The sequence below is a fragment of the Desmodus rotundus genome, chromosome 5 (genome assembly GCF_022682495.2).
Source record: "Desmodus rotundus isolate HL8 chromosome 5, HLdesRot8A.1, whole genome shotgun sequence".
Taxonomy (NCBI): Eukaryota; Metazoa; Chordata; class Mammalia; order Chiroptera; family Phyllostomidae; genus Desmodus; species Desmodus rotundus.
The window spans coordinates 163,166,167-163,181,604 of NC_071391.1; the positions used below are offsets into that span (position 1 = coordinate 163,166,167).

The 15,438-nt window shown below is 59.2% G+C and overlaps 1 protein-coding gene across 6 annotated transcripts in view; it reads right to left on the reverse strand.

Annotated features, from left to right (window-relative positions):
• Window positions 1–37: 37 nt before the first annotated feature.
• The window catches only part of ATP6V1C2 (ATPase H+ transporting V1 subunit C2), a 39,932-nt gene continuing 24,531 nt past the window's right edge, over window positions 38–15,438 (reverse strand). For 5 of the 6 annotated variants that reach the window (XM_053924029.1, XM_024552463.3, XM_053924030.2 and 2 more), the window contains 9 exons: window positions 12,250–12,341; window positions 9,775–9,873; window positions 9,139–9,207; window positions 7,222–7,314; window positions 7,045–7,138; window positions 4,684–4,815; window positions 3,734–3,831; window positions 591–723; window positions 38–315 (listed from right to left, as the gene is read on the reverse strand). In XM_053924029.1, coding sequence (XP_053780004.1) covers window positions 226–315; window positions 591–723; window positions 3,734–3,831; window positions 4,684–4,815; window positions 7,045–7,138; window positions 7,222–7,314; window positions 9,139–9,207; window positions 9,775–9,873; window positions 12,250–12,341 — 900 coding nt within the window. In that variant the 3' untranslated portion in view covers window positions 38–225. The remainder of the gene's footprint in view (window positions 316–590; window positions 724–3,733; window positions 3,832–4,683; window positions 4,816–7,044; window positions 7,139–7,221; window positions 7,315–9,138; window positions 9,208–9,774; window positions 9,874–12,249; window positions 12,342–15,438) is intronic. The other variant, XM_071221585.1, reaches the window with a different exon arrangement.

Below are 15,438 nucleotides of genomic sequence, written 5' to 3' on the forward strand. Positions count from 1 at the left end.
AGGCTTGAAATCTGTTAGAATATGAGTACAGAGCCGATTGAAAGGACTGAGCGTTTCTTTATTGTATCTTACAAAAAATAAATACAACTGGAACTAACTTCTGTGAGCACTTTCTCTAAAAATCTACATTCTGGAGGACACTCGAGCTGCTCTGGCTGAGGGAGAGGCAGTCTGCCCTCATGTCCTCTGCGTGAACGCGAAAGCCCAGTGGGGCCCGCACGGGGCCTAGTCCAGAAGGCTGAGGTCGATGTGGAAGTAGACGTAAGGGAAGTAGTCTTGGTTGCTGAGCTGCAGCCCGGGGATCTCCACGGACGCCTGCAAAGGAAGACATAGTAATGTGCGAGTGCGTAGGCTACTCTCCAGTGTTACCTTTACGTTTTCAAGGAAGCTCTCCAGACACTGACTGCGTGCTTTGCCCTGCACAACCCTCCGTCTGCCCCCCCCCACACACACAGCCTCTGACACTTCATATTTGTAAAATGTAGGTTTTCACAATAGTCTGTCTAGTACCATTTTGGGGAGCGGATGTCCCCTGTGCAGAGGCTGACCCTCTCTGCAGAAAGGCAGCTACTTCTGGGTCCGATACTTACGTCCAACAGACTCGCAGCTGCCACTTCATCCAGGTGTCTGAAGACGGAGTTCAGAACCTCTCTTAACCGCTTGGTGGATGACTTCTTATGAGGCTGGAGGAGTACGGCCTGGAAATTCACGGGGAGTCCGTACCTTCTCAGACAGACAAAATGCATAAGTTACACCAGGTGCAAACGTGGGCAGAGCCAACCGAAGGAGAAACGGAGTAGGTTCTAGCAAAGTGAAAAGCTGCAGCCAGCGTGGCTTGAGAAAATAAAACTCAGTTGAGCAAAGTGTCTAGGGTCGGGGAAAACGATCACTAGATCTTTCCAGACAGAAGACACCAGAACACGCCAACCCGCTTCTGACAGCGGCAGTTCTTGACCGCGGAGCGGAGAGGCCGTCCTGGCTGCCTGTGATCACTGGGTGACGAGACTGACGGCTCTGACTGAGACCATTTGTCCAGACCCAGCCTCGCTGCCTTTTCTCCAGTAAAAAAGGAAAAGCAACAAAATCTGGCTTATCCAGCTTTCGGGGGAACAAAAGACTTTACGTGGACTTCGCATGCCTGAGTGCATTTGAAATCACTTGCCGGGCGCTTTTTCTGTGGTGTTGCCCAAAGACAGTTGAAAACTATAAATAATAAACATGCACTCGGTGAGTGTCGATTTTTTAAAACATACACCATCAGGGAGCAAATGCTCGGCTGTTCCCTGCTTGTCACCTGCACGCCTTCCTGTCCCCAAGCCAGCCTTGAACACAGTCCCTTAGGGCAGTGACACCCTTTGACTTGCCCGACTTGCCCGACGTGCCCGTGGTTCACAGGGGCAAATACCTGTTACTATTGCTTAGTTTTTATTTCCGGATGTCCGTAAGTTAAGCCCCGCTCCCAAACGCCCCCAGGCCTCATTGCCGGCTGCTGATGGGGCAGTGCGCCCTGAAATGCTGAGGTCTCTGACCTGCAGAAAGGTGGAGTCAGTGGCACCATGAGAGTGGGCTGCCGGTCACTGCTGCCACGTCAGCCGAGCACAGGGCCGGCCCCAGCCTGCACCTCCACACTGAACACTGGGGCTGCCCTCGTCTCTCCTGCTGTCCCTACCCATGAACTCACCACCCTCTTGCCCTGTTGCAAACAAAAACTTAACTCCCTGAGCTCTTGTTGCAAATGGTGTCACCACACTAGCTTGTCACACAACCAACGTGAGAACCCTGACCTTCCACTTCCTTGGACCCTGGGCACGACCGCCTCCTGTCTCTGACTTCCTCGCAGGCTTCTCGGCCACTACTCCTTAAATGCTGGGGTTCCCTGAGGTGTCCCTTTGGTCCCTTCCCTCTGTCTCTTCCCTGGGGGTGAACTCACCCACATACATCAGTCATCGAGGACTCCCTGGTGTCTGTTCCCCACCAAGACCCTGCCCGTGTCGGAGGCCCCTGGCTCTCTCCGCCCTGAAGAGAACTAGCTCTTCCTCACTCCGACGTTCTTCAGTCCACAGACACTAAGCACCCACTCCTTCCGAGCACTGACTCAGCCCCAGCACCCCCTGCAGCTCCCGGGGCAGGAAGAGGTCAAAAGCACTGGGGAGCACTCCCCGGGCAAAGGTCACCGGGAGGTCGGAGGAAGCGGATGTTACCTGTCTGTCTGCTCTAATAGGCTGGCTGGGTCAACATCTACTCTCTTAGATTACGATCTCCCCACAGGCTGGCGTGGGGACAGCCTTTGAAAAGCACTGAGCAACCCTACACAGACATGAGACTAATACAAAGCAGGTGAAGAGCAAGCTGCAGGCTATTAGGTATAAATGACCCTGACTGGAGGATGGGGAGAGCCCTGATTATCCAGGGTTGTGGGGCCAAGGAACACTCCCTGCAGCACACACTCCTGAGCGCGCCTTTGTTTAGTGCTCCTGTGCCACAACTGTGTTCGGGACACTGGTTTTCGAGGCCCGCAGGCCGGCAGGCTCGGTCTGGGCGCCGGCTGGCCAGAGATGGCCGAAATACTCCAGGTTAGTTTGAGTGCGCCCGGCAACCCAGCAAGGAAACCCTCATCATCACAAGCCTTTGAGACGTGGTGGGGTGGGTGGGGAGGGGGCAGGGAAAATAAGGAGCCACGGTCAGATCCCATCTGCTTTTGGACGAAACTGCATTGGCAGCCACAGGGAGGGTGAACTGGAGGCAGGGAACCAAGCAGGAGCCCGCGGCAACAGCTGGGCAAGCTGAGGCGGGAGACAGAGGAAGACACGGGCAGGCTGACAGGCCTGGCTAGGCACGGAGTGGTGGGTGGAGGCAATGGGGGCAGGGTGCGAGGGTGAGGGGGCGGAGGCGTCCCAGTTGGGCACCATCCCCCCAGATAGAGTAGGGCTGGTGGACCAAGTTGGGGGCTGGGAGGGGACCCTGGGGTACCTGCCCTGGGGTGAGGAGGAGGGGACACCAGCAGAGAGGGTCCAAGGGCTGGAAGAGCATCGGAGCCTGCCGGCCAGGGCAGGGGTATCCCCGGAAGTGGGGTGCAGCCAGCGGTGTGTTCACAACATCCCACATGTTCAAAGCAGGAAGAAAAGCTGGCTTCAAAGATAATTCCTGTTAGATCCCATTTTCATAAAAATTTAGTCAGAATTATACACCTCCATACATTTAAAAAGCCAAAAACCCCAAATCTGGAGGAGTACACACCAGCATGCACGTTAGCAGTGTTTTCTCTCCCTATTAAAATGTCAGGGGATTTTATTCATTCTTTGTGTTTACCTATAGTTTCCGGAATTTCCACAGTGAAACTATTTTGCTTTTCTTAAAAAAAAAGTAAAATAAGTTCGGGTGGTGGTGGTTTGGTGTGGTTGGGTTTGACTTTTCTGGTGCTTGGAGGCTTGGGCCACGAGGTCAGTCAGGGTGTGAGCAGAGTTCAGGGCCCTGGTGGCTGCGGGGGCAGTGGGCCACGGAGCAGGAGGGGACGCCATGGGTCTGGCAGGAAAGGGCACCGGCCAGCAGGGGGCTCACTGGATCAGGAAGCCCTGGCCAGGAGCTGGGGGAGCTGGGGGATCCGGGGGAGACGTCCTGTCTGAGGAGACTGGAGGGGCCGGGAGGGGAAGAGGAGCCCAGGTGGCCAGCGACCTGGCTCGTCCAGCCACCCCGCCGCAGGCAGGACGGCTGGTCCAGCTCCTCCCCCACCTACCTGAGGACAGACTCCACAAACACCCGCAGCGCCTTGATGTGGACCCAGGCAATAAAGGCTTCGCTGAAGTTCACCTTGAGCCAGCGCAGCAGGGGTCCCTGCAGAGACAGGCGAGCGTGACCCCTCTGGTCCCCTCTGCCTCTGACACCAAGCCGAGAAAGGGCGCAGGTCTGACAGAGCAAGCCCTGCGCAGAGAGACGCCCAGGGGCCAGCAGAAGCAGCGAGTCGGTCCGACAAGGCCCAGGAGGGGGTGCCCGGGACCCCGTTCTCCAGGCTGCCTGGTGCTGGAAGCTCAGCGGGCCAACCCCAGGCACATGCGTGGGGCCCCTCAGACCGGCAGGGTGGGGCTGGGCAGCTCCTGACCTCGGGGCTTTCAGCAGGCCGCCGACAGGCTTCCACCTGACACTGTATCATCACCAAGGGGCTGCCTTCGTGGAAGGCTCTGGCCCACTGCCCGTGTCGGCCACGGCCACCGGGTTCAGGAAGCTCCTCACATGACCACAACCCATCGGGCCATGGCAGCTGTCCCCGATGCTGGGGTGGCCAGTCATCTGGGGAAGTTCAAAGTCTTGCAGCAAAGGCTCTGAGCTCCCACCTGATACCTCCAACTGCCCACAAAGGTCAGGGGTGGGTCCAGCCAGGGCAGGACAGCGGAGCTGCCTGACCACCACTGCTCACAGCCAGGGCCTGCCCGTCACCAGCTGCAGCCACCTCCAGGCAGAGAAGAGGCACCCTGGCCCCAAAGCACCATCCACTGGGGGGCGGGGGGCACGCATAGCCCCAAAGAGGCCTCCAGATGAGGAGGAAGAAACCGTCCTGGGCTCCTCGAAGGGAAGACCTCAAAAGCCATAGAGATGACAGAAAGCGCAAGGCTTGGTTTTCTCAGAAGACGCCTGCGCTGGCGAGGACATGCGAGCCAGGGAACCCCAGGGCTCCCGCAGGTTGCTTACCTCGCCCTCGCCCTCACTCTCTCTGTCGGTGTGCCCCGCAGCAGGCCTATCGGGGTGACCTAGCGGGGTTACCTTAACCTTGTGGTCCGGGAAGGTGGATGATCCCTTTTTAAGAGCAACACAGGAAGTTTGCTAAAGGCACAGAAATGATTTATTAATCTTTCAGGAAACATGCATGAGAAACACAGAAATAATTCTCATCGCCTGACAGGGCTGGCAGACAGGAGGCCTGTGCCGTCCGCCCCGGGGACGTGGAAAGTCTTTGCTTTGCTCCATATTCCGTGGAAAGAGCCCATGGCTGGTGAGGGGCAATTCCCGCACCCCCCTCCTCTGCCTGGCCTGGCCCGGGGCCTCCCCCTCGAGCAAGCAGGCAAGTGCGGGGCAGCTCCGGGAGGTGCAATGGAAGAGACTCTGCCTGCGGAGCTGTCTGTCCGGGCTCCGTCGGGGTGTCCCCACCAAGTGCAGCCCATGGTGGCCTCCTTGGTGGTCAGGGTGCACTTACACATGCTACCTGCTGTTAGGACATGTCACCCGTCAGCGCCATTTTTCTCTCAAACAGGGGCCAAGCTCAGTAAAATCCTGCCCTGTGCTCTCAAAGGGAACTGATGACACCGGGACCCAGCTCGTCCCTTCTGGCTGACAAGCAACCAGAAAGATGCGGGAAGCGGGTCCTACCCACCCGCACACAGGCTAAGGGGTAAGAGTCTCAAGAGCCTGGGGCCGGGCTGAGCCCAGCTGTCCCCTGCTCACTGGCACACAACGAGCCTGGAAAGGGACTGTCTCCAGGTCGGTGCGTCTCCTCCCAAGCCCCATTTCCCCCCCGCAGAGAGGTCCTGGCAGGGCTCCCTGGGCCAGCGCAGGGTGCAGAAGCTGACACCAGCTGGTAACCTGAGACCCAGGCGGCAGGTGTCGGACTCGTGTGTCACCTTGATCCTCAGGGGGTCTGTGCCAGTGTGCGGGTGGGTGCCAAAGGACCTGACCACCAGTCCACCAGGCAGGGCTTGCCGCCTGGACACGCGTGGAAGCTGCCATGATCTGGCTTCCGCCCATGCACGGCAGGGAGCCGAGGGCCACTGAAGAGGCCTCGGGCACAGTCCCAGGTCTTGCAGACAAGGTTCAGAGGGGACCTTTTGGATCTCAGCTCTGGTGGCAACCCCCTTTCCTGCCTGGGTGGGGGGCCCAGGGGTCTGACTCAGCCCTTCATCTCAGAGGACCCGAGGTGTGCGTGTGTCCCTCCAGGGTGCACACGTCTATACACATACTGTGTGCGTGTTTATGCTTGGGGACACTTCATACGATCCTTTCCCATTGCCTGTCAAAGAGGACAGGCCAGTCCAGGGGGACTCTGAGGAGCCATTTCAGGGGTCCCACGGCTGGTGCTCACTCCTAAGGGTGGCTGGTCTACTGGAGTCCCTCGGAAAGGCCATTGGCACGGAGGTCAGGCCAGACATGCCGAATTGCCGGCCGAGCTTGGGAAGGCGCAGGGCAAACACGAGGCCCCAGGAGAAGCACTTCTGGCTTTCCAGCCAAGCACGTACTTACAGCTTTCTGTTTACCCACGGACTTTCCTCCGAGAGACCCAGAGTGCTTCCTATTCATTCTTCCCCTCTGCACGAGAGGTAGCTGCTGCCGGACCCCTCCCTGTGGGGACTGGGGGAGGGGACACCAAAACACCCACCCAGACAGGGGCCCCAGGGCTCAGCCCCGAGCGGCAGCTGAGGACGCTGCATCTGAGTGACTTTCCCCAGTGCCCCTGGTCACAGTTCAGAAAAAAAAAACCCTGGCCTTCTCTCCCTGGAGCTCGGCCGCCTTCACCCCTGAAAAGTTTCTGAGTGGCTGTTGTCGGAAGTCTCAAGGATAAGCACCCACTCTTTGCTAAAAGCAGAGTGAAGGTAAACACAGGTGCTGGGGATGGAGATGTCACACCACACCTGGAAATCACACTGTTGAGGACAGCGGTGTGACCTCGGGCCTCACTCTGGAGCCCCGACTGCTTTGTTCAACCTCGGGGGCATCAGGCAGGGTACCCTTCCAGGGCCCCCGAGGCTCTGACCGCTCAGAGCCTCAGTTTCTCATTGGCAGGGTGGGGCCGAGCCCCTCTGGGCAGCACAGTGCCAGGACTCGGTGAGACTGCGCACGGAGGGCGCCCAGCGCCATGGTTCATGGCTCAGGTGCCAGTTCTGCAACAACCTGTGCTTGTCACCTCGCCCCAGGCTCTGCTCTGGCAGCCCCAGGAGAGCACACGCTCCCGGGTGGTGTGTGCCCAGGGCCGTGGGGACGCCGGCGTTGAGAGGTCAGGGGCCAGGCAGGGCCCTCTGTCCCCGTCTTGCCTGAAAATCACGTCCTGACCCAGGTACTCACATATTGTTGCTTCTTATCAGACAGCAACCTGGTCATCTCCTCCCTTTCCCTTTTAATTTCCTTTTCATCGTAGTAAAATTCTCGGACAATGAACCTTAAAGCAAGCAAATGAGAGGCTTTCACGATGCAGCTCCCCAGTGGAGCCGAGAGCCCGGAGAAGCCCGCCACGGCCCTTACTTGTTGGCTTTGGCTTTGGTTTTGAAGTCATCGATCACTTTTCGAAACAGAGTCACCGTGAAGAGGCCGCCCTCCTTGTCCTCGGTGATCAGTCTGTGGGAAAGAAGCGTCTAGTCGCTGGCCTCATCCTCAGGCCCTAACCTGGCGCTGGACTGGGAGGGGCCTGTCCTCTCCCTCGGGAGTAGGTCAGTGTGGAGGTGGCTTCTGTCCCCTCAGCCTGTGGCCTGTGCACTGGGGCCATGCAAGCGTGGAGGGCGGGGAACCCAGGGCACCCTAACTCTGTGGTCCCGGCTGCCTTCCTCCCTCTCCTCCCTCTCTTCCCACTCGCCCTCTATGCCAGAGGCTCGCAGGCCTTCCAGACCCTTAGATGCAGGCCCTCAGGGGAGGTGGGGACTGGCCTCTAGCAAGCGGTCACCTGGGGTCTGGCTCCTGTTCACAAAATGCTTGCGAGATCAAGCTACTCCTTCCTGGGTCTTAGTCCCCTTGCGTGCGCACAGGTGCCCCTGGCCCTGACACGCTGGTGAAGACCTCCTCACAGTGGCCATCTGATGTCCAATGTCACAGTGGCCTAATCAGGCACAGCCTCCCAGCACATCTCCATGTAAAACCACCATGGCCCCAAGGGTATGGGGGTTGTGAGGGCCAGAGATCTGAGCATTTGCAAGTCCTGCCGGCCAGGTGACCAGAAAGGGGAGCCCTCGGACCAGGCGGAGCTTTGTGAGCATGCTGGCGGGGCCGCCTTTCCTGTTTCTCAGAGCAGCACCCACAGAGGCTGCCTGGGCCCCAGAGCCCTTTCCGGAGTAGCTCTGGGGCTCTTGGGGGCCCACAGGGCCTAGGGCTCCAGTCTGAGAGGCTCTCCCAGCCTGTTTCCCAGCACCTGGCTGCTGAGGGGTAGTGTCAGAGCCTGCCAAGCAGGCCCGCCTCGAGGGCCCTTGGTGCCCCCCCCCCCCCCCCCCGCCACCTCCCCCTGCAGACCTGGCTGCCCCAGGCTCACTCCTCCAGCTTCCCGTGTGACCTCAGGCTGTGACTGTCCTGTCCCCTGCAACCCTCATTTTAGCTCCTGATTGCTATCTCCTGGGAATCTGGGACCCTGGGAGAGCCAGCCTTGCAGCTGGGAACAGGCGGGGCTGCCCTGAGGCTGAGCCCAAGCCCCGAGGCTGGGAGGCAGAGGAAGGGGCCTCACTGTTGAACCTGTGAAGATCACAAGTTATTGCAGACATTCAAATAACTATGTGTCTGCCACACAGCTTTAGACATCAACTTTCATACAGTAGAAACCCCCTGTGTCGTATCCCTGCCCCCAAACTGCCCTCTGCTCTCTGCCCCGAGGCCACCTCTGTGCTCAGCTTGGTTTTTCTCATCCCCAGACACGCCCATAGTTCTGCTGTGCACCCGAGTGGGCCCAAGTCACACGTGGTGGAGTCCGTCCATCTTTAGACCATAAGTAAGGAGCTTTGTGCTGTGTGCGCGCCTTCTGCGGCTCGCTCAGCACCACAGAGCGAGGCCTGCCCGTGCTGGGGCACGCAGTCTGCATCACTGGCCTTCCCAGCTCTGTGGCTGGTATTCGCCGTGTGACTACATTCTCTTATCCCTTCTTCTGTGACTTAGCCAGCCCTCACTGCCCGCTCCTGCTCTGACCCCAGCAGGCCACACGCTGTGAGACTGTTTCCCACCCCTGCCCCAGAACCCATACTGAGCTGTGCTGAAAAGGCAGAGCAGAGTGCCGCAGAAGGGGGCAGCCAGGGAGGGCTCCCTGGAGGAGGGGCAGGGAAGTGAAGTTCCAAAAGATGGTCGCATGGCTGTGCAGGAACTCCAGGTCGAGGGGCTCATGCGGGCACAAGTGTTTGGTGGCTGGGTGCCCCAGAGCGCCCACACATGCTTCCCAGGGGCACTGGGGGAAGCTGAGGTCGCACTTACTTGGTTGACCGAGGGACCACCATGTCCGAGAGGGATTCGTAGGTTTTTTGCCATTGTGCGTAGTCTGGTCTGTGAGAACACAGAGCGGTTCAGTGGTTTCTGCAGAAAAGGCTGTGGGGTATCCTGAGTGTTTAGGAAGCTGCACACCCCTTTTCCCGAGGGGCCGGGGTGAGCAGGACCAGGGCCAGGGAGAGCCCCAGGCCCCCTCTGAGGCCCTGCAGGGCGGGGGCCGCCCACCCAGCCCTATCCTGGGCCCTGCCTGCCCGGAGGCCCCGAGCACCCACCGGAAAGGCCTGTGTGAAGGACTCAGCCAGAGATCCCGCTGGCAGCTTGAAACCCTGGCCCTGTGTGGCCTTGGGCAAGACAACTGACCACAGCCACTCCCGGGCTGGTAGCGGGGAAGTGAGCGTGTCTGTGACACTTGGCACACAGCAGGTGCTCAAGAGACAGCTCTTTGTCACCGGTATGACCACCACAGGCACTGTCCCCTGCTCCTGCTATCGCCACACAGCTTCCGTCCAGGGCCGGAGACCAGGCTGTGGGGGCTGCTCCCCCCTCTCCTGGGGCAGGGCCAGTCTCCCCTGTGATGACCGACACAGGTCGAGACCCCACTGCCCACCTTCCTCTCCCACTTACTTGGGGACAATGACCAGGAGTGTGACCAGATACTCAGAATCCAGCACAAAGTCTTCTTTGCTCACAATGTCACTCAGTGTCCGGGTGAAGAGGTTTCCCCTGGGTGCACGTGGGACAAAGGGAGTGCGATCAGCAGAAAGGCACGTGGAGGTGCCACAGACCCCGGCACACCCACAGCAAGGGGGTCGGGCAGGAACAGGAGTGGCCAGCAGGAAACAGGGGAGGCTCAGGCTGCTCCCCAGGGAGGGGGCCTGGGGCTCAGTGTGCCCCCAGCAGAGCCGCTGTGGTTGGCAGGGCCTCAGGCGCTATCACCAGTCACCCACAGGGCTACTGAATCCAACACCTCCGTCATCTGCACCGCCCTCGCGCAAGCCACCCTGTTGCTGTCGGGAGGGCACCACTGGTGGCAGACAGCTCGTTACTCAAGTGTCAACACAGCAGCCAGCTCTCGAAGCCGCCTGGGCTGTCCTGGGCAGGCACAGGCCCCGAGAGAGCACCGTGTCGCTTTACACGCCTCACAGCAGCCAGGGGACACTCACCCGAAGCGGCTTTCTGTGTGCCCGGTGGAACCGGGCCTGCACCAGGGTCACGGTGTTTTTAGCACCGTGGATCACGGCCACTGTACCAGCAAACGCCCCACGACACAGCCAATAGGACTGGCTGTTCCGTCAGCCCACAGGCCGCCGTATCAGCTAAGACACAGCTTGCAATGCTTCCCAAATAAACAGCTCTCGAGCGCTGAGCTGAGGCTGCAGCTTTAGGTAAAATGCCATCCCATGTCTCCCCTCCACCTCCCTTGCATCACTGGTAAGCCCCTGGGGCCCCTGTCCGAAGGCACAAGGTTTCCCTGCACGGTCAGACCTCACCTGCCTGCTTCACGCTCGTGCAGCCCCTGCACACAGCACACACTCCCTAACTATTTGTGGAGTGAGTGAGTGTGAGCGGTCCAAGGGCAGAAAGTGTGCATTCTTCTGCTTGCTGTCTTTAGGGTCTAGCATAAGGCCTGAGTGTGCAGTAGGTGCTTAATAAATGTCTACCAGACGAAGAAAAGAAGAGCGGAGGAGGGAGGGAGGGCTGGTTTCACCCTCTTCACTCTCCCCTCCCTCTCCCCCCCCCCCCCGCCTCCCTCCCTTGGAGTATATGCTGAGTCGGTGAGGGGCTTCTTTACCAGTTGACTGAGCAGGTTGGACCAGGTGTTTGCTCACGTCCCAGACCACTCTCGTGTCCACGATTTGGGGGTGCGAGTGGATGGCCCAGCAGGCGAATGGCCTCGTGGTACTCTGGTCACTATCACGGCAGATCTACCCCAAGGCCATCATTTAGGGCTGTATGCCTTTGGTGCCCTGCCCTTCTGGCCACTCCTCCCTGGTCAGGCCAAGCAGGGAGAGGGTGAAACCCCATCGGTGCCATTTAGTTCTGATTCAAAGCCAGGCAACCAAGGACGGGTTCTAGTTGAAGTGCATCTTTCCCTCTTTGGTTTTAAATTTCCCACAAATGTACAATTTGCTTTTTCACAAGAAGACAACTTGCTCAGGGACCATCAGAAGAGAGCAGATGCAGTAGGAGGGACACCCCCCTGGTGACTTTTTCCTTGCTCACAGTGGTGAGCCAACCAGGAGGATGGTCATCCAAAGGGGGTGGCTGGTGCCCAGCTGCCCCCAGACACTTCCTTTCTCTGGAGTATCTTCAGAGAACCGTCTACAGAATCAGATCCACAATCTGGGGGGACTGGGAGGATCATCTGTGCCAACTCAGCCCTATTCATGATCAACTCCCAGCCTCCCCAGCAGGAGCTCACATGGCTTCTTCTTACATGCCTCCAACAACAGGGAGCTCACTGCCTCATAAGACAGTAGCGGCCATCACAACACTGACCTTAAGCTCTTCTCCTGACACCTCCCACCCTCTTGGTGACCAGCTGTCTGCAGGGACGCTGGTCTGCTCCCTCTCCCACCTGGTGGTCCTTCAGGGGGGCAGAGAAGGCACCTGAGTTTCTGAAGCTGCTCTGCTCCAGCTACAGAGCCCGCTGCCCTCTGCTGGTCCTCACTAGAGGCCAGGCTCTGGCAGCCCAGCCTGCTGCTGCCTCTGTGAGGAGGGGCCTCTGCAGAGCTGCCATGGGGAAGAGTCTTGGGGTGCAGCCCAGGTGCTCTTAATAACTTGGGAGAGGGTGGCAAAGGGAAGGAAGCTCCTGTCAGCATCTACTCCTCTCTGGGCACCGGCAGGGATGAGCCGTGAACTCCGGCCTGGGCCTCTCCTCCCCTCCACCCTCTACCCTGTTTGCTTCAGGTCTACCCCTCTCAGCACAGCTCCTGCAGAGTCAGAAGTGTGTCTGTCTGTCCGTCCATCTGTCTGTCTCACTCTCACAGACACAGATCCCGGTCACCCCACGATCAGCACGGCTCACGCCTTGCCCGGCTGGGATCCTGCCCCTGCCAGGCTCGGCGGCCGCGAGTGGCACGGGGAGAGGGCACTCACTGGGACTTCTTCTCCAGGTTCTCCAGGGTCGTCTTCAGGGTGTTGTAGGCGGCCGTGCGGGACTTCAGGTCGGTTTCGATCTGTGCCAGTTGCTATTCGTAAGAGCAGAAGAGTTCAAATAGTTGGTCAAACTTTTCCAACCTGCCACAGATTGCTCCTGGCATCCTTCAGGAAAAACTGTGAGTCCTGCCCGTTCACCATGGATGGCTTCCCTTTCACCCCCCTGCTCTCCGAGCACCCACATTCAGCCCCCCAGTGAGGCCCTGGGAGGGCAGGAAGGGGTGAGTAGCCCCTCTTTGCAAATGCAGAGGCTCAGGGAGTTAGTCTTTGGACTTCCAGCCCATCTCCTAGTCAGGGCACCCTCCCTCGGCCCCAGGGCACCCGCCGCTTGCACACGCACTCAGGCTGGGCTGGAGGTCAGCTCAGGCTGACCCCGTCCTGCCTCCCAGGGGGACCGCCATGGCTCAGCCCCAATAGTGCCCAGGTCTCCAGGGGCTCCACAGCAGCCCCTCCCTGCTCCACGTAGGTGGGAAGGCTCCTTTAGCTCAGAGGCTTGCCATCAGCCTGATGTTCAAGAGATCCCTTATTCCAGAATGTTCAGGAGCACACCCCAGCCCCCGTCCTGTGGTGGGCAGGCAATGAGACAAGCCAGGCCCAAGGCCCAGCTCTCCTGCCGCAGGTGCCCCATCAGCCCAGCCGGGGTGACAGTGTCCTCCCCAAGGGCTAGAAGCAGTGAGAGAAAAGTGCCCACCAGTGCCCAGTCCACCGGAAGCCCTCATAGCAGATGACTGCCACGAGTGAGCGTTCTGAAGCCACTGCAAGTGGCAGCCCAGGGCCTCAGTGAGCTCCTATTGTGCGGTGGACGCTGTTGGGAATTGGGAGGACACCCGCCAGCCCCTGCCCTCCAGGGTCCACACTGCAACAGCAGAGTCTCCTACCACGGAATCGGTGCCCCAGCACCTGGCACCCACGGCATGGGGACTGCAAACGAGGTAGGTTCCCCATGCTGCCACCTGTGGGGTGCGGGGCCCATTCCCGTGGCTCCTGAAATGCTGTGCCCACGTCCTCCCACATCTCTGTCCTCAGCCACCATCAGTGACACCTCACCAGTGGCTCATGATCAGCCACCAAATTCAACAGAGAGGCACATGGTGACACGGGGACACCCCAGAATCATTACAGGGAAAGGGGGCAATCTGTGGGGTACGGACAGTTCTGAGTTGAAATATATGCTTCTTTATACAGCTGGAAGGGTCTGTTTAGACTTCTAAACATCAGTTTAAAGTTTAGGGAGATTAAAGGGAGCAGGAATGGGGGGTTGGGGAGTGTCACAGGAGACCTTTAATGTTTTTTTTAGCTTTACACTTGGTTATGTTTGATTTTGGGGGGAAAGATTTATACTTTGTTTACAATTTTAAAAACGTTCCTTACTTTGCAATGATTGTCGATTCACAGAAAATTGTACAAATAGCCCACGGAATCCCTGTCCCCTCCCGTGGTGAGACCTCTCGTGAGACGGTGTGACATTGTGACCAGCACATTGACGTGAGTACAGCCCACAGGTCTTGATTTCTAAAATAAGACTTACATTTTTTCAAAAAATGCTGTGACCTCTCCATTTTTCTGATTTCAACACAAGCCAATGAAAACCTGCAGCGGATGTTGGGACCCAACAAGACAGGGAGAGGAGTGGAGGCCCCAGGACCCGTTCCAAGTCTGACCAGCTGTGTGACCCGGCGTCCATTCCTGAACCTCACTGAGCTCAGAGCCACAGAACCGGTGTGAGCTAATCCAATCCATGGAGCAGCTCGTGCACAAGGGTAAGTCCTTTCCTGCACCGGCCTGAGCTCCCCGAGGGCGGGCGGGCCTTGGCCCCCTGTGCACCTGCCCGCAGAGCGGCCAGCACTGGGCAGAGCTGAGAGCACGCATGCTCGACAGAACCAAACACCAGCCCTGCTCCTTGGAGGCTCACTGCCATGGGAGGCAGGCCCCTGCGGCACCTGGCGAGGCGTCACCAGCTGCCAGCACCCTGTGGGTTGGCAGGGAGCCAACCCTCACCAGCCACAGGCAGACATGCACGTGGTGGAGGAATGGATCTGTTGCTGTTCCACCAGTGAGATTTGGGGCTTTTTTGAAACAACAGCATCACCCAGCCTGTGCAGGCTGACACAGCCAGGCTGGGTGGGTCCCCAGCCAGGGGACAAGCTGCCTTTCAGTGTGCAGGGCTAGAAGCTCTCCCCACACCTCTTCATTGAAGGAGGGGCAGGAGACTCAGCTCCCGGCTGTTGAGCGGGTCAAGCCTCCCCGGACTGTGTCGGGACAGGGCTGCTCCCAGGATGAGAGACCTGCCCAGTCACCCAGACGGCGCTACTCCACACCCGCCAAACAGCAACGGTTACCTCCCGGCAGCTCTCTAAGGGACTAGAAAGTGTCTAGTTGACAGCTGAGACCTTCAACTGGGGGAGCAGGCCTGACCCAGGGCCGAGGGCACCACGTTGGGGCTCTGGGGCAGGGCAGGGTTGGGGAGCCCGTGCCTCAAGCCTCTGCTGGGCTGACTCAGGCAGCAGGGCCTGCAGCCCAGCACCCTGGGGCAGGTGCCCTGCACGCCGCACAACTCAGCCCTCAACCCTGCAACCCTTGCAGCAGGCCCCTCACCTCAGCCAGCCTCCCAACTGGAATCGGAGGAAGGTGACACCTACCTCCCATCCCAGGGTGGACGTGAGAAGGAAAAGAAGCAAAAGAGCCCTGTGTGGTCCCAGGCACACAGGGTGCCACCAAACCCCTGCTCTCTCCCCTCTCTCTGCTTCCTTGCCCAAGTCATTCTTTGGATCCCCTGGACTAGAGAGAAGCCAGGTTCTGTCCTCCAGCCTGCTCTGCCCCCTCAACCATGGCCCCTATGTGCTCCGGGGCCTTCATCACAGGGTCTGGTGACCCTGGGACAGCCTCTCAGTGAGCACTGCCCCAGGGGACTCAGAGATGGGCACTGGCTGCCCTGTCTGGCTCCGCCCAGCCTCCCCGGACTGGCCATCTGCTCCTGGGTTAGTGGAGGAGGTAGGTGCACAACAGCCGCCTGGGAACCATACCTGGCACAGGGGCTCCGGGCAGCCCCTCCTGGAGGGCCTTCCAGAATCACTGCCCAATTGTCCCAGGAGGAGCTGGGACCTCTGTGACGTTAGGAGTGCCCATGGA